Source organism: Perognathus longimembris, chromosome 13, assembly GCF_023159225.1.
Source record: "Perognathus longimembris pacificus isolate PPM17 chromosome 13, ASM2315922v1, whole genome shotgun sequence".
NCBI classification, from domain to species: domain Eukaryota; kingdom Metazoa; phylum Chordata; class Mammalia; order Rodentia; family Heteromyidae; genus Perognathus; species Perognathus longimembris.
Window position 1 is genome coordinate 28,249,887 of NC_063173.1, and position 27,000 is coordinate 28,276,886.

The 27,000-nt window shown below is 36.0% G+C and overlaps 1 protein-coding gene across 3 annotated transcripts in view; it reads left to right on the forward strand.

The window, feature by feature from the left end:
- Nell1 (neural EGFL like 1) overlaps positions 1–26,713 on the forward strand; it is a 782,009-nt gene extending 755,296 nt beyond the window's left edge. For 2 of the 3 annotated variants that reach the window (XM_048360824.1, XM_048360826.1), the window contains 4 exons: positions 14,517–14,710; positions 21,927–22,103; positions 24,166–24,390; positions 26,205–26,713. In XM_048360824.1, the coding sequence (XP_048216781.1) occupies positions 14,517–14,710; positions 21,927–22,103; positions 24,166–24,390; positions 26,205–26,255 (647 nt within the window). In that variant the 3' untranslated portion in view covers positions 26,256–26,713. The remainder of the gene's footprint in view (positions 1–14,516; positions 14,711–21,926; positions 22,104–24,165; positions 24,391–26,204) is intronic. The other variant, XM_048360825.1, reaches the window with a different exon arrangement.
- Positions 26,714–27,000: the final 287 nt, after the last annotated feature.

A 27,000-nucleotide genomic window follows, 5' to 3' on the forward strand; every position in this document is an offset into this window, starting at 1 on the left:
CACATCCCCTCCAACATTTATTATTGTTAGTTTTCTTGATATAGGACTTTCTTCCTTGGGTGAGATGGAATCTCAATGTTGTTTTGATTTGGATTTCTTTTATGGCCAGTGATGTAGAGCACTTTTTCATATGTCTCTTGGCCATTCTCTTTTCCTCATCAGAGAAGTCTCTTTTTAAGTCTTTAGCCCACTTGTTGAGGGGCCTGTTGATTCTTTGCTGTTTTGTTTTGGAGGAATTTAATTGTTTTAGTTCTGCATATATTTTAGATATCAGGCCTTTGTCCGTTGTATGGCCGGTAAAGATCTTTTCCCAATCTGTGGGCTTTCTGTTTATCTTGTGAGCTATGTCCTTTGCCCTACTGTAGCTCTGCAGTTTGATGTCCCATTTGTTCACCCTTTCTTTGATTTGTAGAATTTCTGGGTCTTTTTAAGAAAGGTCTGTCCTGTGCCAAGGAGCCCAAGTGTTTCTTCTACCCCTTCTTTTAGTGTTTTCAGGGTATCTTGTTTTAATTTCGACGTCTTGGTACATATACACAATGGAATTTTATGCCTCTATCAGAAAGATTGACATTGCCCCATTCGTAAGGAAATGGAAGGACTTGGAAAAAATTATACTAAGTGAAGTTAGCCAGACCCAAAGAAACATGGACTTTATGGTCTCCCTCATGGGGAATAATTAGCACAGGTTTAGGCAAGTCACAGCAGAGGATCACAAGAGCCCAATAGCTATACCCTTATGAACACAAAAGATGATGCTAAGTGAAATGAACTCCATTTTATGGAAACAAGTGATATATCACTGTTGTAATTACTTTCAACATGCTAAGTGAAACCGTAGTTTCTATTGTTGATGATCCTCTTGTATCCCCTTCCTGTTTTTGAACCTGCACTATCACTGTATCTTATCTGAGTACATTGGAAACTGTATATACTGGTATTAGAAGTAGGAAAGTGAAAGGGAATACCAAAATCGAGAGACACCGGATAAAAAGACAAATGACTACAAAAGCAACACTTGCAAAACTGTTTGGTGTAAACCAACTGAACAACTCATGGGGGAAGAGGGGAAGAGGGAGGGGGAAGGGAGGGATGAGGGAGGAGGTAACAAACAGTACAAGAAATGTATCCAATGCCTAACATATGAAACTGTAACCTTTCTGTACATCACTTTGACAATAAATAAAAAAATAGTTTAAAAAGTTATATTACTTCCTGTGAACACAGTTTTCCATGGAGGTTATAGAAGTAGTTTTAGAAGTAAGCTCCTCAAACAAGCCGTGCTCCTCTTTCACCTGAGAAATACCATTCTACTCTGGACTTACTGAATTGACAACTAGTAGCGAGACTGATGATTGCTGAGTTTTGTTTTTGTCCTGTTTTGATAGCAAGGTTTGAACTTAGGGTTTTTTTGTTTGCTAGGTAGGCACTCTGCCATTTGTGTCATGCTTCCAGCTTTTTTTCTCTCATTATTTTTAAGATAACTTCTTACATTTTGCCTTGGTGGGTGAGACTGGGCTATGATCTTTCTATTTATGCCTTCTGACCATATCTGGGATGGCTAGTATGTGTTACCAAGCCCAGTCTTGTCTACTGAAGGGGGGGTTTCACAACTTTTTCTTTTTTTACACCTAAACTGACTGAGAATTATGATCCTCCCAATCTTGGCTTCTGTGATAGGAGTTTTAATGAGCTTCCTTTGGTCCATTCTTATGTTCATACAAGTCTGGAAAACACTTCCTTGTGGTTTTCATTGAAAGCCTTGAGAGGGTCCATGAACACTGGAACTACATGAAAGTTTGTGTGTAGACGTAGCCTTAGATTTCTTGAAGAAAGTGGAACCACTGATTACCCTGGGTATCAGATGATTTGTTCCTTGGACAGTGAAGGAACCCTCTTCAAGATGCAACCTCAATATTTCCAGTCATCATCCAGATTAACTTTTTCTGTGTTTCCTGGGAATAATTCAGAATATGGGAGATAATAAAAATTCAGGATCTAGGAAGATTCAGTGGCCTTATTTTCTCTATTTCCAAGTGCTTCTTGATATTGAATTCCATGCTGTTATCAGAGTTCTGCCTGTTGAGGCTAAGCAACTGTTTCATTACAGCAACTTTTGACTTCACCGTGTTAGAGGCAAAGATAATGTCTAAGCAGCAATTCAGGGATCTGCACCTAGAACTTCTTTGACATGAATACTGAATTGTTTGTTTTAGTCTGAGGTTACTCAATCTGCTATGAAATATTTGCCTGTATGTTAATGAGTAGATAATTTACAAACTGTGGTATTCAGACAAAATAAAGCACCATAGGTATAAAAAGTCACAATCCCTTATTCAGTTAACTTTTATTGAGAAGGCCTGCTCCGTATGATTCCTGGTGCTAAGTCTTAAGTATAGATAGGAGAGTGAGACACAGTTCTTTAATCTGGACTGAACATGGTAGTCAAGCAATTACTATATGACAATTTTGTCTTAAGTAACATTTCAGGTTTAGTATGGATTTCTATTCCATAGATAGAGAAACTAAGTATCAGAGATATTTGAATTTCCATATTGTCACACAGAGATCAGCTGAGAGCAAAAACATTTTGGGGAAAAGATGAGTAAGATGTGGATTCAAACCCATGTGTCTTCTAGTTGCTAGATATATAATCTTGGGAAATTTAAATAATTTCATTTTTTATACTAGAAATTCTTAGAATAACAAGAATGACATGATGAGAAAATTAATCTAGTTTCTCTTTAAAATTCAGGCAAGCAAACTTGTCCAAGGATGTACAGGAGCTCAAGATGGGATGACTAGCTGGACAGGAAAGTCCATGAGATTCTTACCTCCATAAACTACTCAGAAAAAGCCAAAAATAGAATGTGTCTCAAGTGGTAGAGCATTAGCCTTGAGCATAAAGTGGCTCAGGGACAGTACCTTAGCCCTGAGTTCAAGGCCCAGGACCAGAAATAAACAAAACAAAACAAAACAAAACAAAAAAAACAGATAGGACCATTGCAAGTCCAAAGCCAGACTGGGAAAATAGTGAGATGCTATCTCAATCAGTCAGCTGAACAATAAAAGTAATTGAGAGACCTGGCCAAAGAACATTGTAGTGTTCTATAAAATAGAGATGGAAAGGAATAAGAAATGTTATTGGGTTAAATATTGAGGAATTTTTATGCTCCAATTATATAAAAATGCCTACTGTATTTTTAAGTGTCAGCCCATCTTTATAGAATCTGACAATAGTTGGAACATTTGCAATAAAACACCAGGTCTTTGAAAAATAGCTTGCATTTATCTTCTATATATTTGGGAGCCAGCCTTTGTGTAATGAGATGGTACAATCTGCATGTATGTCTAGATAATTAATTTGTGTCCCGAGTCAGAAAATTACTATTTTTTTTATCTATGGGCCTGTTAGCTTACCCTATGTTTCCTGTTCTTATATTCTTTATAGTAAGGTACAAGTATTGCTGAAAATATTTCTGCATGCAGAAGTAAATAACTAGGAGAGGAATCATACTCTATTCAATAGTTCAAAAATTACTTATATCAGAACCATCTTGAATTGTAGACAATAGGCATGAATTATTTTTAAAACAGAAAATAAATGATACTTCAAATATATCTTATGCATAAGGTATTCCTCTTACACAGGTCTGAAGTTGACAGAAATAAGTTATGTACTCTTTGCAAATCTGGAAATAACCTCAGTAGACATGTTAAAGAAGCAATAACCATTCATGGAAACCTCAATTCAGTTTCTTGTCAACAAGACAGTGATGCTGACCATGCAAACTTTCCAGAATGGAAAGTTAGGTCATAGGTATGATAAAATTTTGAAAACTCTGTAAAAGTATACTACATGGAGAGCATCCAGCCTGAAATCCTAAGTACTCAGGAGGCTGAGATCTGAGAATTGCAGTTTGAAGCCAGCCTGGTCAGAAAAATCCCAGTGAGACTCTTATGTCCAATAACTACTCAAAAACTGGAAGTGAAATTGTGGATCAAGTGGTAGAGTGCTAGCCTTGAGCACCAAGAAGCTCAGGGACAGTGCCCAGGCCTGAGTTCAACCCCCACAACTCACACACACACACACACACACACACACACACACACACACACACACACACAAAAGAGAGAAACATCCATTTCATAAAAGGTATTAATCCTAATTCAGTAAAATAACTAGGACAGGGTGTATATCAAAGTATTTACAAGCTATTTTTTTTAACCAACCCCTGTTTACTTTCAAGAGCAGGAAGCTGCCTGGTTTTACTTGCTAGTGTATTTCCAGTGTCTACAGAGATATGTGGCAGATCATAGGTGCTCAGTAAATATTTGCCAATAAATGCATTTGTAAAGGGACTCTCAGAGCAATCATTTTTATTACTGATGCATTGGCTCCTGTCCACAGCTTAGCCTGACTGTATGTGAATGGTAAGACTCTTTTTCATTTGTACTAAAGCAGCATTAAGGATACAATGATATTCAAGCTACACAGAGCTGGGTACTGATCCAATTGTTAAGCATGGGTTTTCTTAATATTATGTTGTAGTAGCAGGGGAATGAGTTCAAGGTTATCAGACCTTTATTTTGTACAGAAAAGTAACTAGATGTATTAAAGAGACAATGAGAGACTAGAAAGAAGGAATAGCAGGGGCTTGAAAAGAATCAGGCAAGTAGAGTTTACAAAAAAAAAAAGTAGAAAAGATGAAAAAATTGTTGGTCCAATTGAGGAGTATCTGGGTTTGCTAACTTGCGCTATGGACCCTGTAAACCTGCTCCCAACAGAGAATGGAGCCCCATTTTCCCAGGCAGAGAAAGGATGCTCGAATTTGTCATCCTAGCAATGTGGCCTTGATCTGTAAGAAACAAAATGACAGTGTTTGTTTTAGTCTTTAATGGGAGTTGGTTGAGTGGGATGGATAAAATCTTTTGAGTCTGCTCAATAACGTTTGGTCAAGGATGGAATCTTCATCAGTGGCTTCCTTTGAATTTCCTTGGACTCAGCTTAGTTGTACTTACCTGGTACAATCTGGGTTAAGGTAATAAGCACAGACAGGTCAATTCAAAATAAAGATAAATTGCATCCTAAGAGAAAGATGGTATCAAATCTCATCATGCTTCCATTTCTTCTTCTTTTCTACAAACCCTTCTAGATCTTCACAAAAGTTATTTTGTTCAAAATAGTCAGCAGCACTCATTTTAGCAAATCAGTTGATTAGTTTGTTCAACAGGAGAAGAAATATGAATAGAGGAAATAAGGTTCAAGGAGATGGATGTCTTCTAAGAAAAGACACCTCAAGATTTACTTGTTTGTCTTTTCAGCAGATACTACCTTTCATGACATGGTGATCCAAATTCTTATGCTTCATGGTTATCCTAAATGTCTTACTAGAAGACAGTTTTTTTTTTTGAAGAGCCTTGATTGCTCATTACCCCTTGAACTTAGGGACCAAAGAAGTAAAAAACTGGACAGTGTCGTATAAGTTTGAAACATCTTTGAATTCTTAGTTATTCTAGTCAGACCTTTAGGTTGCGACTTGATCTAGAATTGGGTGACTAGCGACGTTCCCTGCATAAATTGCAAGACACTTCTCGTGGTAAATGAAATTACTTTGTAACCTCTCTGTGCCAAAGACCTCTCATAGAAGAGAGAAGATGTAATTTCTCATCTGACAACTTGCTTGGAAGAATGATTTGTCAAAATAGGGAGTTTGTGTTGGCTTTCACCTTGGCTGGATTTTCCATCTGTATTTGTCACCAAAGATTACTTTACCAAGGTGGACAGGAAAACCATGCTTCCTCTCTTTGGCACTTGCTTGTAAATACTCATTAAGGGAGACCAGAAGTGCTTCAATAAATATCGAATGTCCATGTAAACTGCTTAATGGAAGAAATCTATTTGTTTTCTTGAGGATGGCTCTTTCCTTCATTTCTAGGCTTCTGTCACTACTCATTTTCCGATCTTTGAATTAAAGATCAGTTCTACAGAGGAGAAAATAATCATACAAAGACAAAATCTTAGGAAATATATTATGTAACTCCCATATTATAAGAGAGAAACACACCAACAAAGCAAGAGTTCTTTACAATCCTATAGCTCAACTAAATTCAAGTTTAATAACTATTTATGCATTTTTAAATTCTGAAGGATATTAAAAAACATACTGTGATATACTCAAAGATAAATATAAGCCCAGAAACTTAAAAATCTGAACAAGGAAGGAGGATAGAAAATAATATTCAGAGCTAAACATACAAGGTAACATAAAAGAGACAAGCAACATAAAGTTAAAATGCAGAAAGAGGTAATTCTTTTCATCAAAGAGTGAAATTTTCTTGAGAAGAGATCAAACAATAGGACTATAAGATTAGAATGTATATGGTTAGGTGTTGAGCACTTACTGCATGGCAACTGTAACATTACTCCCACTATACAGATATATCAACAAGATCGTATTAATCTAAAATTCTTGGCAGCAATACTATAGCTTCTGTGTACAATAAAATCCTCGTTAGATAGCAAGTCTGTCAATATTTATAGATTTTCTATTTATTCTCTTCACTGGTCATAATTATATTGATTTTAAACAGAATTTAATCAGTAGCTATGGAAGTATGACCTACAGCAGAAAGTAAACCAACCTGGTTAATTTCAGAGGGTTCTAGGCACCCGTTTTATCATTGTTTTTATACCTAGACATGTATCTGCAGGTAGAATGCACTCCATAAAGCTACTCAGTGATCAAGACAAGTTCATTGAGTGTTAGAAAAATAAGATCTTTCAACATTCTTCACTTAATCCTAGAATCAGATTTAGAAATAACAACTCTGAGAATATGGATGGGATGTTGATGTTTCTGGATTTTGCTGACCAATGTGCTGACTAATACTTGTGAATTTATGCAAGACTTCAAAATTCAAGTGGAAATACTAGAGAATGAAGCAGTGGTAGAGCAACATTGGGGCTGGTGGTGCAGAGCTGAGAACATGAGATGTAATCCTTTCTGAGAAAAATTATACCAACCACAGGAGCAGAAACAACAATCAGGCAGAGAAGTGTCTTTGAGAATCTATTCCATGATTTCATTTTAGTATGTATTGATTAAAATTATCAAATGAATATATTTTCATGAACTTTTTCCAACTAATGAACCCAGGCCTCAGAATGTTAGATGCATTTTCCAAAGTCATAGAATTAGTATCTTTCAGAGGTAAGACTGTAACTTAGTTAACTTACTTTTCCCCATATGCTTGAGATTTTTGTTGTTAGTACCAAGAGCCATCTACCTCAAGAACCTTTTAATACCTGACGACTTGGGCAATGAATCACTTTAATGGCACCAACCAATGTTGGATTCCAAAGCTCTCTTAAGATTTTTAACTAGTATGGTATTTGTTTTTTACTGAGAAGAAACAGAAACAAAGAACAGAGGTAGAAACTCAGGAGGGACTAATAAGTTTTTTAATAGTTGAAGACTTTAATGTCCACACCAACAGAAACATTAAAGACTTCCATCCTCACTGTGTATGCATCCTCCTCCCAGTAGTCTCTCACAGTAGAGGCTTAACAAATAGGTTAGAAGTGACTCACTTGCATGCTGAGATAAATGAATAGGTGAGAGGATGAATAGGGAATTAACTTGTAAAAAGAAGGGTAGAGGAGAGAGCTGTTAGATGAAGATAATCATTAATAACATTTATTTCAATGCATATTAAGCAAGAATGATTATTTACAACACAGCAGTCACAAAAAAACTTTAGGCTTATGAAAGACTTTAGTCCGTGAAGGATTTAGTCTCCGAGAGCAGGACCACAGAGAAGCTTGCACACATTCCATAGTCCAGGAAGACAAATAGAGACTGCTTCTAATTATAGATACCAAGAAACAAGATCTGAATCGGCAGACTATATGCGAAAGTAGTCCAAACACTGTTTTCTTTCTTTCCCCCTTGAATTCAAAAGCCTGCTCAATAAAAGGAAAGGAAAATATTTATTGCCAAGTATTGAAGTTGAATATTGCAAGGAATGTCACAGGAAAGAGTTTTTCCCTGATGCAGAATGTTTGGTAGCTGAAACTGAGACTGAGAAGTTAATATTGGAGGGACAATGGACATCTTTCTTAACAGTATTTCAGATAAATAAACCTGTAACTTACATATCTCTTCTTTCAATCTCTGTCTTCGTTTTTAAGCTGAGCATTTCACATTTTGTTAAACTGCAGTGACCTGAGCACCATGCTAGTGAATCTCTTCGAGTATATCTTGTGGTGTGTCAACCTCATTCTTCATAGTCTGTGGTCAAATGACAAGTTACCTAGGTGTGGTGTGAGCAACAGACCACAGAATGAGGCAATGGTCCCCTGCTGTGGTCCTGAAACTGTGCAGCTCAGTGATTTATTTATTTATTTAGTCTATTTAATCATCAGCCTTTTATTTAGCAAGTCACACTAGGCAGATTTCTCTACTTGACTCCTTTATTTGCTGATGTGAGTGTATTGTTTTCCCCATAATTTTCTCTCTGGCACTGTAAAAGAAGTGTGTCTGCTTTAGCTATTTGTGAGGAATCTGTGTTCTATCTTGCCTATCATTAATAAGCCCCCAAGCTCTGTTCTCGTTTCTGAGCTAGTAATGCCTAATAATGATTTCCAAGTCAGAAAACACACAGCTGGATATATTCAAACCCCAGGTTAAATTTTGTTTTCTGACACTTTGCCTGTTTTGAGTTTGAGGCTAAAGACTATCTGTGGTATAGAAGTTATTCAGAAAAGGAGGAATATGAGATAATGAAAAACTCAATTTCTTTGACCTAACTGCTACCAAACCCTTGGGGTAAAAACATTTTCCTTGATCTTTGAAATCAAGATGTAGAACTTTCCACCTCAAAGGCAGGTATCATTACAGTGTGTGTGCTATTAAAATTTCTACAGAGTCATTTTTATTGAAGGATAGGAAAATTGTTTGGAGCTATATTGGGATTGGTTTCACTGCCTATGATATAAACATCTCTGAAATATATTTGCTTATATGCTCAAATAACTGAGAACCTTGGCTAAAAGAAGAAACCACATTACTATGTACATCTAGATTTTTTTAAGACAAAATTGTGAACCATAATAACAGCTTTCAGAAACTGAGAAAATTTCAGTTCAGGAAATTTAGGGCAAGCTTCGTCACAGAATCATATTGAAAAAAAGGCTCATCTGAGCATAGAACATTCAGGTCACAAATTTATAGGAAGAAACATAAAGAAGTGACAGAGAGCCATTGTTTACAATAAGAAAGAACAAGTAGACTGTAATGATTATAGAGTTGAGTAAGAATACTTTGCTTGATTCTTGTTTCATTGAGTTTTTGTCATTGGGAGACATGTCTGATGATTTGGGTAAGTCTCATGGGTTAATATCTTTGTGTTTGTTCAGCAGAGAACAGTTGCAATATGTAAATAGGGTGCCTTTTCCTTCTGGGTGCTTTGGGATATGTATAATAGATTAAGTTGGCTGTGTGCAGAGCAAACAGGTCTGTATTACCAAGAATATGAATAATGTCACTTTCCGTAATTGCTAACATCTGGCTTTATATAAATCTGTTAAATTGCATGGAAGCAGAATTAGATTTCTCTGTCATAAGTAAAGCAATTACATGGAACTCTGTAGGCAATATGGCCCCATATTCTACTGTGAAATCCTTTTATTCTGGATAACAAATTCTCCTTTGGGGTCTTGTTTTTATGATACTCAGTTAGGTGTGTTCATCTTTATGTTTATATTTTTTAATTTATGAGAGAAAAACACTGCTAATACATTTTCAGCTTTGTGAACATAAGGTAACAAAATATTTACAAAAGCATATTATTCTTGGCATTGATTGACTGTTTAGAGATTGTATTACTGACAACCTCAAATTACAGATCTTTTCATAACCACTGGTAGTGGATTGGCTGAAATTGTATTTCCAAACATTTTCTGAAGTGATTTGTTAATGGGTCTTCCTCTGCTCTAGAGGATAAGCATTTAACAGGAAAATAAAATGCCTCTTGGGGAGGGCGGAGAGGATATTGCTTTGTTATTTCAGGGTAGTGACCATTTTTTCTATATTTGTTCTATTTTAAACTAGATGCAAGGGTGATTAGAGCTGAGAAATAAGTAACAAAATGTTTGTCCCAAAGGTCAAAGTTGCAGTTATGCTTTATACTTCTTGAACACTTAAGACCAGATTTTGGCAAATTAAGCTTTATAAATATTATTGTAATGAATTTCCTTGATTTAGGTAAGTTAAATTAAATTAAATAAATATATTTCCCATCCTCAATGTTTTCTGTTTTCCTGGCACTAGGAAGAAAAAGAGAAATAGTTTAGCTCATCCCTAAAGTTCAACATCTATGGTGACAAGCATATGAAGTGTGCAACCCCTTAGAGCTTTATTTTCTTTTCATAAGATACATAGATAACATCTAGAGAGAGAGCAATGTCAATAGTGAGAATCTTGCAAAATGAGGGGTGATGATGCTTAAGCAGGATTTTTGAAGACTAAAAATGATTTTGTCAGACTAACAGTAGTGCTTTCCTATCTATGCCTCACTACATTGAAGGTAAATTAATAAAAATAAGTTAAAGAAGAAAATAGATCAATACTAATCAACATATTCAGCAATATAGAACAAATTTTAATGTTTCTATGTAATTATGAGACACATCATGGTATTTTAAAATATTGATGTATTGTGGAATGGCTAAGTGAGGTGTCTGCACTAGATCTCTTGAACTTAATCCTTTTTGCTAACTGACACTTTGTTCTCAATGCTGTTGAGTCAAAACAGGAATGGACAAAGGATAACAATTGAAGTGTTACATTAGGGCTTATATAATATGCTGAAAGCTTGAGCTTTCTATTGAAAGCACTAGAGAAATACAGGGAAGTGGTGAGCATAAGAGTGACATGGGCAGATTTGCTTTCTAAACCACTGATAAAGATGTTGAGAGCAATGGTTTGCATCTGGCTGAACAGTGCCTAGATATCTGGATCCTACATTACACCTGTTTAACCAATCCTTAGTCATAGTAAGTTGGAACATGCTCACTGTCAACAATCACTACATTTAGAATAAGAAGAGGTTGGGAAACAAGAGATCAAATAAGAAGTGAACGCAATAAATTCCCAGTGATGAGTATGAGGACCTGAACCAACAGTTTGAAAACTACTTAATTTTAAAATTCGTTCATTTTGCATGTAATAAAAATTCTACATGATATCTACTTGATCCTTATTTTTTATGACAATCTTTAAACTGTCAAAGGTTCTTTGTCTATCACAACCTACAACTTCCCTGATTAACTTACCATTAAGTTTACAAATATCCTCTAGAGGAAACAAAATTCCAGCCATTTTTACCAAAGAACACAGGTATTCCGCATGTACACTGAGTGTTAGAAGTGTTGAAAATAACACGTAAGACAGTGCTCTGTTGAAGCTGAAAAAAGGGACATGGAAGCAAACAGGTATTTGTTGTCTTCTTAGTAGAGGGCTTGATTAATAACTTCTCCTAATCCTAAACTACATATTCAATATGCATTGTAATCATTTTGTTAAGGATAATGGAACCCAATTTTTAAAATCATAAATGGATTTTCCCATAAAGTGCACAAGCAGTTTTCAAAGGCATCATTATCAATTTTACTGCTACTACTTTATATTCTTGTTAATAGATGAGTATGTGTACATTTGTGTGTATATAAATATGTGACTATTTATATACAACTATAAACCATAAAACTATACACACTCTCTCACACAGACAATTTTAGCTCTTCATGGCTTATATAATACAAGACAGAAATGATGATTTCACATTGCACAAGAGGGGAAAACGAGGTACAGAGAGAGTGACTGGTCTTATGGCTAGAACACTTTTAGAGCAGGGATTACATTCTGTGAGCTTTGTCAATGTCACTAATAATTCTACTAGCTGCACTATGACAATTTAAGATTTAAAGTTATTTGTCAGTATAGTGGAATGTTTTGTGGTTTTATCTACTTTCAACTATTTATTCTCTAGACACTGCAATTCATTTCACAGGTGAAAAATAAGTCTTGTATTGAAACACTTCACGACTTTTTGTTGAAATTCTGAGTTTAATTTTGCAATTACCCAAAATTAGTCGTAATTTTGAAGCAAGTGAGACTTGAAAGTAATGGGAAATCTTAATCATAAACTGCTTTGTTAAGTGGTACCTCCTTTCCACAACTACTTACAGATAATAATTTCTAAAAATAAACATTTTAAATTAATTTCTACACAGAAGCAAAGAAAATAATGGGGAAAACAATAATCGATCTTTCATATTATACATACACCGTATTGACATAAAACTTTGATTCACAGCAGAACATACACTTCAAGGCATTAAGGAATTCCAACAGTATTCCTAGAAGCTAATTACTCCCCAGATATATTTTCTGTCTTTCTTCTACAAACAGCCTAAATCAAATCATTTAGTTAGTGAACAGTGATACCTCCTTTAAAAATCTTTAGAAATCACACTGAATTAAGACAGCTAAATTCCAAGGCAAGGACAACCAGACCTCATTCATCACCATACAACCCTCAATTCATTCAACAATATGGCTAATCCTTTTTTAAAAATCTCATCTCCATATTCTTCTTTATCTATGTTAATTCCCCCTAACTAGTATTGCAGGAATTGAGGAGAGAACATTCGAATCTTCTGTTTAATTACATGCTTAACATGGATCATTTTCCACATCACAAATGTGTGACCTTGAACACATCATTTAGCTTCCCTCCTTTTTCTTTATCTTTATAACCCATATCACCCTATTTATAGCCCTCCAAAACTCTCTCATCTTCTCATTCTTCTCTATTACAATATAGACAATGTAATAATGATTCAGTTTGTTTCTTGATTTAGCCAATGTAAATATTTAAGACCCTAACTTTCTCATTTAAGCATTTTGTTAACCCCTTCTCATTTACACATTTTCCAGACAGTACCAATTCACAGTAATCATCCCCTCTGAGCTCTAATGTGTGGTAATAGTTGGTAGAAGTTGAGTATTTGGGTACATACTGCTTTGGAATAATCTTAAGTGGTCATATTCATATTATTCTTTTTCTCAAGGATTTTTTCAGAAATAATTACAAATATTCAGTATTCTCATCACATTTGTGCATTTAAGGAATGGATTGATGGTTTGGAAAAACAAAAAAGTAAATGATAATGATGGATTATGGTAGATTATGGTAGATAATGGTATGATGGATTATGGATTAGAGGTAGATAGATGGTAGATGGATGGATAGAGAGAGATAGATCCAGAGATACATGAGTAAATACATAAATATATTAGCCTCAAGTCATAGTAAAATACCAATGAGATGTTACCTTGCAATATATTTTCCCCTCACTTTAAGGAAGATATTTCTTTAAAATATTATTGAAAGTCAGAATTGGCTGCCTTATAAAGTAATGAATTATCTGTTGGGAAAGAGCTCAAACAGGTCTGGTGGTTTTTATGTTAAGTGTATATATATATATATATATATATTTTTTTTTTTTTATTTTTTTTATTTATTTATTTATTTTTTTTGGCCAGTCCTGGGCCTTGGACTCAGGGCCTGAGCACTGTCCCTGGCTTCTTCCTGCTCAAGGCTAGCACTCTGCCACTTGAGCCACAGCGCCGCTTCTGGCCGTTTTCTGCATATGTGGTGCTGGGGAATCGAACCTAGGGCCTTGTGTATCCGAGGCAGGCACTCTTGCCACTAGGCTATATCCCCAGCCCAAGTGTATATTTTTGATATTAAGATTATCTTATGCTTTAACTTCTGGAACAGGCTTAATTGGCTTATATTTTTCTTCCATATTTGGCTCTCAGTGAAATAGCACAACATAGCAGACATACAAATAGCAGACATACCATATTTTGGTTGGGACAAAACTACCACTGGCTATTAGGATGCTACGGACCTTATTAGACAAAGCACCTACCAACGTTTATTCCCATTGGAAATACTTGAATTCTGGATCCAGTTTGGAGTCCTTACTGGATCAAGGATGCCTAATTGCCAAGAAGCTTTCACTCAGAAGCTGGTGTACATAGACGTTTTCTTAAAGAAGTAGGTCTCAACGGTGATAAGACTGTTGTGTGGACTAGACCTTGAGGCTATCCTAAACCAAGCTAGTTCATAGCTGCTACTGGTTATTTTAGTAATTGCAGTCAGACATTTATAGATTCAGTCTCATCAAGCCACCTACTAGCTGACAGTGGGCATGCTATTTCACTCTGCAACTCAGCTTCATTATTTGCAAAATAGGGACAAAAACAGATCCTCCTACACAAAGCTGCCTTGCAGGGTAAATGAGATAATACATATGAACAGCTTGGCAAAGTACCTGGCACAAGCTAAATGCACAATAATGCTAGTTAATGTTCTTGTAAATTATTGTTATTTCCTCAGCTCCCTTGGCTAGATTCTAAACTTCTGTGCTTTATTTATTGCAGACATTGATGAATGTGCCTTAAGAACTCACACCTGTTGGAATGATTCTGCCTGCATCAACTTGGCAGGGGGCTTTGACTGCCTCTGTCCCTCTGGGCCCTCCTGCTCTGGTGACTGCCCCCATGAAGGAGGACTGAAGCACAATGGACAGGTGTGGACCCTGAGAGAAGACAGGTGTTCTGTGTGCTCCTGCAAGGTGAGGCTGAAGGAATTGTAACTGTTCTTGTCCTCTTTTACATTTCTGCTTCCCTGCCTCTATCCCTCTGGCTTGTGACTCATGTAGTTCCTTAAAAAGGCTAATCCACACTACAGCTGATGGTGATGTTGAGTGGCAGGCAGATACTCATTAAATTTATTCTGTTTTCCATGAAAATTGAGGTATGGAATTGAGAAGAGACAGAACAGAAGGGGAAGCAGAAAAGATAATTCAAAGTGATTCCTCCACTGAGAGCCCACAGTGCCTTTAAGGCTAGTTGAATGACATTAGTAGGCCCTCATTTTACATGCTCACAGACTTGCTGATTAAAACAGCTCTTTGCCTGCAATGATCATCTGTATGAACTTCTCACTTTAGTGGTAATATTTTCCAGAAAAGCAAAGTTCACAGATTTGTTCCCAGTGGTCAGAGACAGGTGGACTTTCCATTCTGAACAAATGATCATGATAGTTCATGGCCTCTTAAGTATTTTTGTCATCTCAGTGCTAGATTATTTCTTATACTAAATTGTTTGATAGTAAGTTTACTGCCTATGAAAATAAAATTCTGTCACCATTGTGGTTTTATTTTGTGTTTTGCAAAATGGGACTATGAAAGTGTTTGATCTCCTGCTGCTTTTTTTTTTTTTTTGCTGGTCTTTCCTGTTAGTTTTCCTTTGTTGTTGCTTTATTGTGGATATTGCCTTGTATTTCTTGGGATGAGACTATGTGAACTTGGACTTGATGAACAGGAAACCCCAGAAAAACCACTTGGTTCGTAGCCAAGTAGCCAGGTCTCTTGATTAGTTTGGGGTTTCTTAGAAACATAGCTGGAGTAAGCCTCAAGTAATCATGTCTTCCACTGCCTTTAAGGACTGTCACACTTCAAGAGACTCAGGAAACCTTTCGGAGAACTACATCACCACATTCAAAATACCTGTAGTCCCTTTATATTTGAATATTTCTATAACCCCAAATTAGATTATTTTCTCCCATTTATTGAACAGCTGCTATGCTTCACACACCCATTTGTAGAGCACAACTTTGAAAGATGAAGAACTGGGGTCTATAAGAAGTATTTAGAACTTGCTGTAAATACGGAAGAAAAAGTGTCTATTCTGAATTTTAGTCATTATATTTTACAGGGATTTGAGTGTCTCTCATTTGAAAGTTCATAGTTTTCCCTTATTCCCAGTCATCACTTATGGATGATACAAATGGATATGTTTCAAATCAATTAGGAAAAGTGTAAATCCACTTTGGCTGAGTTTAAACTGTGAGCTCAGAATTATGTTACTATTAGTAGGCTCATTCCTCAAAAGTTATATTGGTAAGTATATTGTTTAACTAGGTGGTGATTAATCAATGGCAAATGGTCTTGAGGGAATAGATTATTTTGTTTTAGGATAATTGAGAATACCAATTCTCAATTCTGTTTCCTGTTCTGCCAGCAAAATGGAAATGGATTCTTTGCTATTTGTTTTTGTGTTTTTGTTTTTTTTGTTTTTTTGTTTTTGCCAGTCCTGGGCCTTGGACTCAGGGCCTGAGCACCATCCCTGGCTTCTTCCCGCTCAAGGCTAGCACTCTGCCACCTGAGCCACAGCGCCCCTTCTGGCCGTTTTCCATATATTTGGTGCTGGGTAATTGAACCTAGAGCTTCATGTGTAGGAGGCAAGCACTCTTGCCACTAGGCCATATTCCCAGCCCCTTGCTATTTGTTTTTGAGGAAATATAATTTTCCAAACTTTTACAGATGACCACAACCCAAACTGAAGTCCTTTGTAGGTTTTCTAGGTCATTTGTCTCTGGAATTTTGCTCGAGTATTGACTGCTATAAAATTCATTCTTTAACTTCACTAATTAAATACATTAATAATCCAAATATCATTGTTTGTTCTGTATTGCCTTCTAAACTGTCTCCCAAGTCTTTTGAAAATTAGGCTTAAATTTCCCCAGCACATTAACAATTCTAGTAGTATTATTTCATTAAAAATATATGCCTTTGCTACCATGACCACCATATTCAACTATATTCTGAACTAAAGTACTAGGCAGATTTCTTATAATTTTTGCTGTTGTTGCTTGTTTTACTATGACTTCATGATCTACTTATTCCATAGTTTCCTAGGGTTGCAGAAGAGAGGGAGAATCACATTTAGCAGATAAATGCAATACTTCAAACAAAATCTGAAAGTCTCCCTCATAAAATGAACTATCTGTGACGATCTTTGTTTTCATTATTTGTAGTTGAAAGAATCCAATTACAAGTCATAAAAACAATCTCCAGCAGTTAAACATCCAAATGCATGGTTATACTGACATCATCTTGGAAGCTATGAAATAAAATCAAGATTAGGGGATACATTACTAGGTTTTCAATTGTATTCCTTCAAATAAAAATGAAATCACACAATAACAGAGCCTCACACAAGTCAACAAATGGCTGAGGCTTACTGTTGAAAGAAACAGAATGAAAGATTTTATTGAAAGGTCAGTTTTCCCCTTGAGAGTCAATATACAGGTTTAGCTACTAGTGTGATATGTCAGTGAAAGAAATATCCCAAAGTATGTCCTCATATAAATGGAGTTTAATGATAAGTCTGGGCCCAACAATGGATTTGAACTTCTTAGGTTCTATTTATTTCTTTAGTAGTAGCATGGCTTTGCACATCTTTAAGCTACTTAGTTGATTAACCACACAGTTTCAGCTACTCGGAACCGTTCTTTCCCAGAAATCTCTAGAATACAAGAACTAACTCTCTAGACTTGATTCATGAATCTTATTCCAGTCCAACATCTATAAGTTTTTGAATCATAATTTGTCCAAAGCCTTGGGAAGATATCTTTATTTGGTGACTATGTCTCAAGGGAAGGTAGAGAGGTCACAGGTTTATTGGCCTCCAGGAAATGCAACATTGTACGATGAGTATTTACATTCATATTGGAGATCATCTAGCTATAGAAGGAAACTGATACAAAAGCAGTTAACCACCTGTCATATTGTAATAGTCATGAATCCTTTACTGGAATACTGTAGGAAAAGAAGTATGCTATAGGATGTGAGAAAGCAAATGAAAACTGACAATGACTTCATAGAGATGATAACCTTTTAAGGAGACCTTGAAGTCTAAGAAATTCAGCCAATAAGTGATATCATCACTTTTTATGATGCCATAAATGAGGAGAAATGAATCCCAAACAAAACTTAAGAGCAAAGATTCATAAGCAATAAGCTTCTATGTTATATTAGAAACAACAAATGAGTAAGTTTAGAATATAAGGAGCAAAGAGATTGTGAAAAGGATATAGTTTTCAAGTCTGAAGATAAAGGCTGCAGAGAGAGCTATGGCATGGAATTTAGGATTCCTGGAACCAGAGGATAATGAGCGCTTTTGAAGAGTGAAATGCCCAATCAAATTCTGAGCAAAATGTGTGGCCTGAGGAAATCAAAGCTAACAAGAATGAACCACTTAGAATATTGTAAAGGTTCTAGAAAGGAACAATAAGAACCTGAAAGGTAGAAAGGTAAGATCACATGGGAGAACATACTAATGGGAAATGATAAGTCATGAGCCTCTGGGTCTTGGTTTTTCTTATGCTGTGGACAAAATGAAGCTCTCTGGGTTTTGGTGGCTTAGACCTGTAATCCTTGCTACTCAGGAGGGTGATTTGAGGATAGCAGTATGAAGCCAGGTAGGCCAAGAAAGACTCTTATCTTCAACTAACCAGAAAAAGCCAGAAGTGGAGATGTGGCTCAAGTGGTAAAGCGCCAGCCTTGAATAAAAACGCTAAGAGAGATTGAAAGGCTCTAATTTCAAGCCCCAGTACTGGCACAAAATAAAAGAGAAAAGAGGAAAGGAAATGCTACATGGGAAGATTAAGACTTAGATGCCTGTTTTACAGAGTTAACAGAATCCATGTGCCACTGGCAAGAGAAAGAATCAGGACTTGCACATTACGTTGTATGCACTTGATCACAGCTTCTATTACATTTCTACCTTCACATGTCCTCAGGACCAAAGCAGGAAACTTCTGTTCATGACATCTTTCACTTCATGCCGTTTCAGGTAACCACAGTCAACCACTGTCTAGAGACCAGAAATTCAAAATTCTAGAAATAAACAGTTCACAAGCTTTAAATTGCTTGTTGCTCCACATAGGGTGATAAAATCTTGGTTCATCTATGATATAAGTCATACTAGTGTCCTGTGGATTTGGGCTGCATTTGCTATCTATTGTATAATTCGTAGCCATCTTGGTTATTAAACTGACTGTTTTCATGCTGCAGTGACTGCATTCAATTTTATCTTATGTAGTAGCCTAATACAATATTATCATGTAGATGTAATCTCATTTCACGTCATCATAAGAAGGGAGAGTACAATATAATAAGATTTTTTAACAGTAAGCAAGACCACAGTCATATAATTATTATCACAGTATATTTTAATAATTTTCTGTTATGATTAGTTACTATTAAGCATAACAAGATAATTAATTAAACATAATTTATGTATCATGTTAGGCATAATATATAAATTACGCTTGATCACAGCTTTGTATGTATAGAAGGGAGTTTGGCATTTTTGCATACTTGATGAAATATAAATTGCTTTATTTTGCACTAATCCTGGAGGTGATCCATTATGTTCATTCATTCTTTAATAAGTATGTGGGATGAATCTTGATATTTTGATTGGATCTCATTGGCACAAATGTAGTAACTCTTTTAAAATATTTCATTTTTGCTTGATGCTGGTCATAGACTTGGTCATGTTAATTTCTGAGGCTTAGTCTTCCTAAAACTTGAGGAACATAGTGCCATAAAAAGCTAAGTCAATACAAGTTTCATGTGGTGGTAATCATGACTTTTCATAGCTTCATTTTATTAAAATAACTAATCAAAACTCTGGGTCCATGAAGACCTGAAATACATTATAATAGATTAGATCAATGAAAATGATGGTATGCAACTCTAAGCAAACAGATATTTTTATTGACAGATGCCAAGGTCATGAATTTTCATTGTGTAAGGTAGTTGATTCTCTGATTCAATTCATCATGCTTCACTTCAGAGTCTTTTGTGCTGTCTCAGTGTATATATATATGCACACAAAAGTTTCTGTGCCCATATAATCTTTCCTATCTTGAGAGATTTAGAACACTGTAATTTCTTTTTATGCTTTAGAAGATAGCCAATACATACAACTTAAGAGAAAACATTTTTTTCAAAATAATTATTATGTATGCAACCATCATATCTTTTCCATTCTCTATAAAGAATATAAAGCTATTTAAGGTTTCCACTTTAGCTGTCAACACATTTATCTTAGCAAGTTCTGTCTGATTCAGCATTGAGGATGGAGACCCTGAGGGCTAGTCCATCAAGTTTGCAGATGTCACTAAGCTGTGAAGGAGGACAATCTATGGTAGATGGCAGAAACAAAATTTAGAAAACATTGTGTCAGGCAGGAGAGGTGAGATAGATCTAATAAGGTAAAATAACAGCAATACACAATTCATAAGCTTGCTTCCCCAAACAACCAACCTTACAAGTTGGGACAGTTTTAAATGAGAGTTTAGCTCAATATAAGTCAACACTATGACATAACCAAAGTAAGCAAATAAATATTGAAATCGGACTGAAAGTACGGCATTAAAAACAGAAGGCATGTGAGTCTTGATGCATGTTTAGTGAAGACATATTTAGCTCTGTCTCAGCTAAGTCACCTGAGAAATGAACATACAAATCACTGGTCCAAAAATTATCAAGATTAAGCATGATAAAAGAAAAAGTTAGCATACTGAGTAATGAACACCATAAGTGTCCAATTTATGATGAGTAATGATTTATGAAGATCATGATTATTATCACAGAAAATACTGAGAACTTGGAGAACTTAGTTGTGACCATGAATGGATGAAAAGTGGTGGAGCCGAGCAAGAGTTGACACCACTCAGTGAATACATGGAAACTTCTAAGAACTGCAGTTTAGAACATGATAGTAGCTATTTGGAGTGCTATAATTACAAAAAAAAGAGATAATAGGGAGTCCAATATTTAATAGGAAGTGATTCCAAGGATGGACACTCTGAATGCTCGTACTGGAGAGTTCTTCAGGATTATAGAGCTTCACACACAGTATTGATTATATGTACAGTTAGTATGGAGATTGGTTACATGTCTTTTAAAGTATCTCCATTCTTTGGTCTTATAAATATTAAGAAATAACTGCAGTTGCAAGCCTTACCTTATGTATTCAGATTCTTTACTGTCTGACATGTGAGATTACTGTGAGCAACAGACATGAAATAAGACAGGCTGCAAAATGTTCAGTCTTAATGACTAAGTGTTATTGACCTTCAACACTCTGTAACTGAGAGTCCTTGTGGCCAGTACTCCAGAAATCGTATTGTGCTTGTAATTTGGTGAAGTGCTGCATGGTGGAAAGTGGCAACTGATTACACACTCTTCCAATAAACAACCCGAAGGCTTTTGTGCTGAAGAAGAAACCGTCTTTAAACTGTAGGCCTTGGTGAAGATGCTCAGAGGTAGTGTTACTTAACTTGGTTAGTTAAGGTATTTCATTTCTCTAGGCACCTGTAAAATGAAGGAAAATCAAACTTTCTGCTAGTATGGAGACAGGGATAAAATTAGATGACTGCATTTGACCATATTAGGTTTTATATCTTTATGAATTAGGAAAATACACTACTGGGGTGTGCATTGTTAATCATATATGCTTTTCACCCTGGTTCATTTAGGTTCTGAATAATTCTTATTCAGAAACATCTTTTTATAAAAATGGTGAGGTTATAGAAAAGGTTTTTTCAAAGACTGTACTAACATCTTTGCTAAACTTAGAAAAAATACAGAAAAAACTGTCTCATATACTAAATGATAAGGATGCTATATGTCCATACTGGGAAAAATTAAATAAATGAAGACAGTTGTAGTTACTAATAGAGAGGTACTACTAGTAAGAACACTCTGATTTTATGTCTCCATTTAATTTGAGAGGTTCTGTCGCAAGCTTGGGGAAAGAAATGGTATGTTTGCAGAAGCATGGCCTGACATTGAGCAAAGTGGGTTGTCTAAGATTGGAAGAACTCTTTTCTACAAGCTTTGCAAAGTAGTTACAAACTTTGTTTTTCATAGTGCAGCTGTCCTGTCAGTTCTGTATTGATGAAACCCCCTTCACCTCATTTCTAAACAGGATGGGAAGATATTCTGCCGGCGGACAGCTTGTGATTGCCAGAACCCAAGTGTTGATCTTTTCTGTTGCCCTGAGTGTGACACCAGGGTCACAAGTCAATGTTTAGATCAAAATGGTCATAAGCTCTATCGAAGTGGAGACAATTGGACCCACAGCTGCCAGCAGTGTCGGTGCCTGGTATGTCAGTTTCCTGCATGCCCCTTTATTCTGAAGGGATTACAAGATGAGTGTGGGCTGTAGATCAAAAGTGTTTCTAATATTTTACAGCAACTCCTAGGGATGTGGCTAAGTAGAAGACATGTGCTCTGCCTGAAGACATTCAGACTGTATTTAGAACATGGTACAAGATCAAAAGGACATGTCTGTATAGATTTGACCTACTCAAGGTTAATTTCTATGTAGTAAGTTTTAGAAACCCTAGAATAAGAAAAGTCCCCATAGATAGAAAGCTTTGTAAATCTCAACTTGTCCTTTTAAAGACAAATTTGATTTGGTAAACATGACATTTAAAATTTTCATATGAAAGATAACAAAATATAGTAGAAATACTAGCAATTGAGTACCTTAGAAATGGAGTCTTACCCTAGGTGTCCCTGTGCTAGCTTGTCAGGTTCTATTATTCTATTGATCATTCATTTCCTTGGAACCTATTTCAGATAGCCTTTTGGATGATTGGAAAATGTGGTAGACAAATACAGTAGTGTACTTAGGAACTTAGTTCTGTAGAAGACACTGGAAATGGTAGTTATTATTGTGAATCCTTTCTAACTTGAAATAATCTGTCTAATATACAAAATGATACAGATGTTGTGTGTCCATATTGGAAAAATTAAGATATGCCAAATGCTTACTGCATGTGTACAAAATAAATGAAGACTCTTCTAATTATTAATAGAGAAATACTAGTAAGAATGCACTGATTTTAAGAAGTCTAAAATAAAAAGCTTAACTTCTGGATTTCACTGGTGTATCAAATAGTGTTTACTAAGGATGGGAAGACTCTGGGGTCCATTATTATAGAAAATGTGATGTTTTATCTGTGAAGAGTCCCCAAGTATGGAGCATTAAACCTGAGTCAATTTGTGATGGAAAGTCTTAGCTGTGTACTTAACATTGGTTCAGATGTTTTCCAGTCTATAAGTACTATTTGAAAACAATCAATAAGAGAACTTGTCATCTAAATATACATCAATACTCACATTTAATACAAAGCAAATGTGTAGTTAATCTTAAAAAACACATACCCTTCTTAATAACTCATAATACCAACAAGTATAACTCAGATAAATTCAAATCGTAATTATTTTCTCAAACTCCCACTGAAAGACCACACATGCAATAATGTGCAGACAAGAATCCAATGTATATTTTATGAAATTAAGATGAGTGAGGAAAGGAATAGGTGGGTAGGAGCGCGATGGATGAGAATGTTGAAAAGGGTGTCATTGATCAAGATGCACTGTATTCATAAATTGCTTAAAACTTATAAGTTGGTTTCCATAGTAGTCTGGAAAGCTGCTATTGTTTTGCAAGAAGCCAGTTATCAGGTAGATAGAATGACTGGTTTTAATCCAATCTATGAAGTTTTGATAGAGTTTCAAATGTGTCTTCCTTTTCCCCATTCTTCCAGTGATTTTTTTTACGGGAAACAGAGGCTTTCAAACATTACCTTTAAATTTACTTGAGAATAATGTGGACCACATTCCATAAATATTTATGAGAATCTGCCTGTGTCAGACTCTTGATGATACAGGAGTGAAGAAGCTCAACGTGGTAGTCTGTCCTGTAAATGCCAACCATAGTCTTGTGAATGGACTGAACATTTCCTGTGCTTCACTACATAGTATGATAACAATCATTACTGCAAAAGAAGAGGATATGTGGAGAATCTGTTTTATAACAGGCAGCTCACTAGAGCTGCATATGCCAGCTGAAGAGACACATAAAGCTTCATTTGAACTGTAATACAGAAATTTTACTTGTCACACATAATCACAGGCTGTGCTTGACACACAAAAGAGCTGACCTAACTTCTCATGAGCCATCAAAATTGTGTTTAGTAAAAACATCCTTGAGGAAGATGATTTTGTGTAGTCTTTCTTTACAGAGGAAATGAATAGTATCCACAATGTTGATAACTGGGATAACTGGTAACATTCAGTGAGGAGAGCTATAAGACCTACTGTGATCTCTTTCTGCAGAAGAGCAATGATGAGTCCTTTTGGCTTTCTTTCCACAGGAAGGAGAGGTAGATTGCTGGCCGCTGACATGCCCCAATCTGAGCTGTGAATACACATCCATCTTGGAAGGAGAGTGTTGCCCCCGCTGTGTCAGTGACCCCTGCCTCGCTGAGAATATGGTCTATGACATAAGAAAAACTTGCCTGGACAGCAGTGGTGTTTCGAGGCTTAGTGGTGCAGTCTGGACAATGGCTGGATCTCCCTGTACAAACTGCAAATGCAAGGTAATTGGTGATCCTAAGTATATACAGGCCTTCAACAGTTACCAGAATACACTTGCAGGAGACTCTCTCCTGAGATTTCTTAATGCTTGGTTTCAGTGGATGCATGATGGAAACATAGGTAGGCATTTACTTCTCACAGGAGGTCAATAAGTATGAACCATAGCTAAACCTTACATAAAGGCAAATTCCAAATGAATGTGGAAGTAATAGCCACAGAATTGTAATAATTGTAGTTGATTTGAAATATTTTAAACTGTATGTTAGAAAAAGAATGAGAGACAGAGAAGAAGGGGGAGGAGTAGAAAGAGAAAGAGGAGGAGGAGGAGGAGAAAAGAAAACTGACTTTGTTCATCATGGAAATATTTCTCAGTTTTTCATGATACTGTCAGTAAGTAGGGGAAAAGTATCCTATTAAGTAGTTTGTTATAGCCTTTTATCAAATTGTCTAATATAGGAAGTACAGCTGTTGCTAAAGTGTTTGTTTAATTGTAATTATTTCTCTGCCTAGTATAACATCCTCATGCATTTTTAACCCATTTCTCTCTTCAATGCTCATGAAGAGTCATGAGTAACCAATTTAGAATTTGAAAGCAATATTTAGTTAGTGAAAAAATCTCTTCCAAAATAACTGCTTAAAATTGTGGATTGAGTTTGTTTAAGAAAATAAATTAGGGGTTGGGGATATAGCCTAGTGGCAAGAGTGCCTGCCTCGGATACACGAGGCCCTAGGTTCGATTCCCCAGCACCACATATACAGAAAACGGCCAGAAGCGGCGCTGTGGCTCAAGTGGCAGAGTGCTAGCCTTGAGCGGGAAGAAGCCAGGGACGGTGCTCGGGCCCTGAGTCCAAGGCCCATGACTGGCCAAAAAAAAAAAAAAAAAAATAAATAAATAAATAAATTAGTTGGTCCCGTCAAAGTCTGGCTCAACTTCAGTCATTGGTGCAGGATGCCACCTTTCCATTTTATGGTGCTATTGTTCTGAAATTTTCTCCATTTCCTGAAATGTACCATGTTAAGATATAATCCTGATATAAAAATCATTGAGTTGCACATTTTTATAGCAAAGTGCTATAATTTCCAAGATTTTCTCATACTGTCTCCTTTCTGGTTGTCATGTGAGGCATTGTGTTTACATGTACTATGTGTATATTTATGCACACTATCTGGATTTCTCTAGATTCTTGTGATTGTGTGTGTGTGTGTGTGTGTGTCTGTGTGTATAAGTAATGTTTGATATCAGGTCCTAAACACTTTCAGGGGTATTTTTGTGTGTGTTATGTTATTTATTTATTTATTTATTTTGGCCAAAGCTGATGCTCTACTATTGGGCCACAGCTCTACTTCTACTTTTTGGGTGGTTAATTCAAGATGAAAGTCTTGATTTTTCTCCCAGGGTTGGTTTGGAAACATGATCCTCAAATCTCAGCTTTCCAAATAACTAGGATTTCTGGCAAGAGCCACCTGCACCCATTTGAAGTATAAATTGTCACTTGGTAGAGATTTTTACATGGAAAGATACACTTGGAATAAGCACAGCAGATAAGTAATACTAAAACTTATTTTATTTGATTGGGTGCAGGCAGGGCTTGGAATTGCATTACTAGTAACCTCTTGCAAGAGGGACTCTGGAGGGTCTATCAAGCATTTCCTTTCATTTCAAAAAAGGAAAGTACTCTTTAGCATTTTTCTTATCTTTTTTTCTAGTCATTTTTATTTTCAAGATGTATAAGATCCTGTTCAATATGAAGATTTCAGATTGCTCCTTGGCTTATGTTGTGGCTCAGTTGGCTAACACTGTGTTCTTGTTGTTCAGAATGGGAGAGTCTGCTGTTCAGTGGATTTGGAATGTCTTCAAAATAACTGAAGTATGGAAAATGGACTCATCACAGGAGAAAAAAATGAACAAAATGATCAATCAACATGATGAAGAATAGGAGTTGATTTTTATAACACAATTACCAAAGTCTCCATCCTGAGGAAGTTGTTTGGGGTTGCCTTTGGACATCACTTTGCTCATCCTTGCTAACCTAGTCTAGGTGACCTACAGTACAGTGCATCTAAAGTCTATGGTTGTTAAAAGAAGTTCCCGTGTTGTAAATCACATTTCCCTTATCAGATCATTTTCAAATACATTTAACTGATTTCATGGTAAATATTGATGTATTTTTTTGCTTTATTTTGTGTACTGACATAATAGAGACTCCACACCATATATTTATTTATTTATCTTGATTTTGGATCCAGTTCTAAAAATAAAGTTGCCTGTTGTGATTTTTGTCTCATTTGCTGCATACTTAGCATGGAGTTATTCAGTGCTAATGGGTTGGAGGAATGGAACCAGTTGAACACTAGCCAATGAGCAAAATCATCAGGTACTAAGTTCAAGCCCCAGATTCAGACCTAAAAATTAAAAAAATAAAGAAAAGAGAGATAGTGTGGGAACTATGCATGTGGCATCCATGTGTAACACTTTCACATTTGGAATTCCTGAGCGTATTAGGTACCCACTTATTCAGCTTAAACCCACTGAAGGCAGTTATAATGTGAAAGGAGAGAAGGACCACAAACTTAAGTAATTTTTTTTACATGATGGATGCCAATGGTTCATG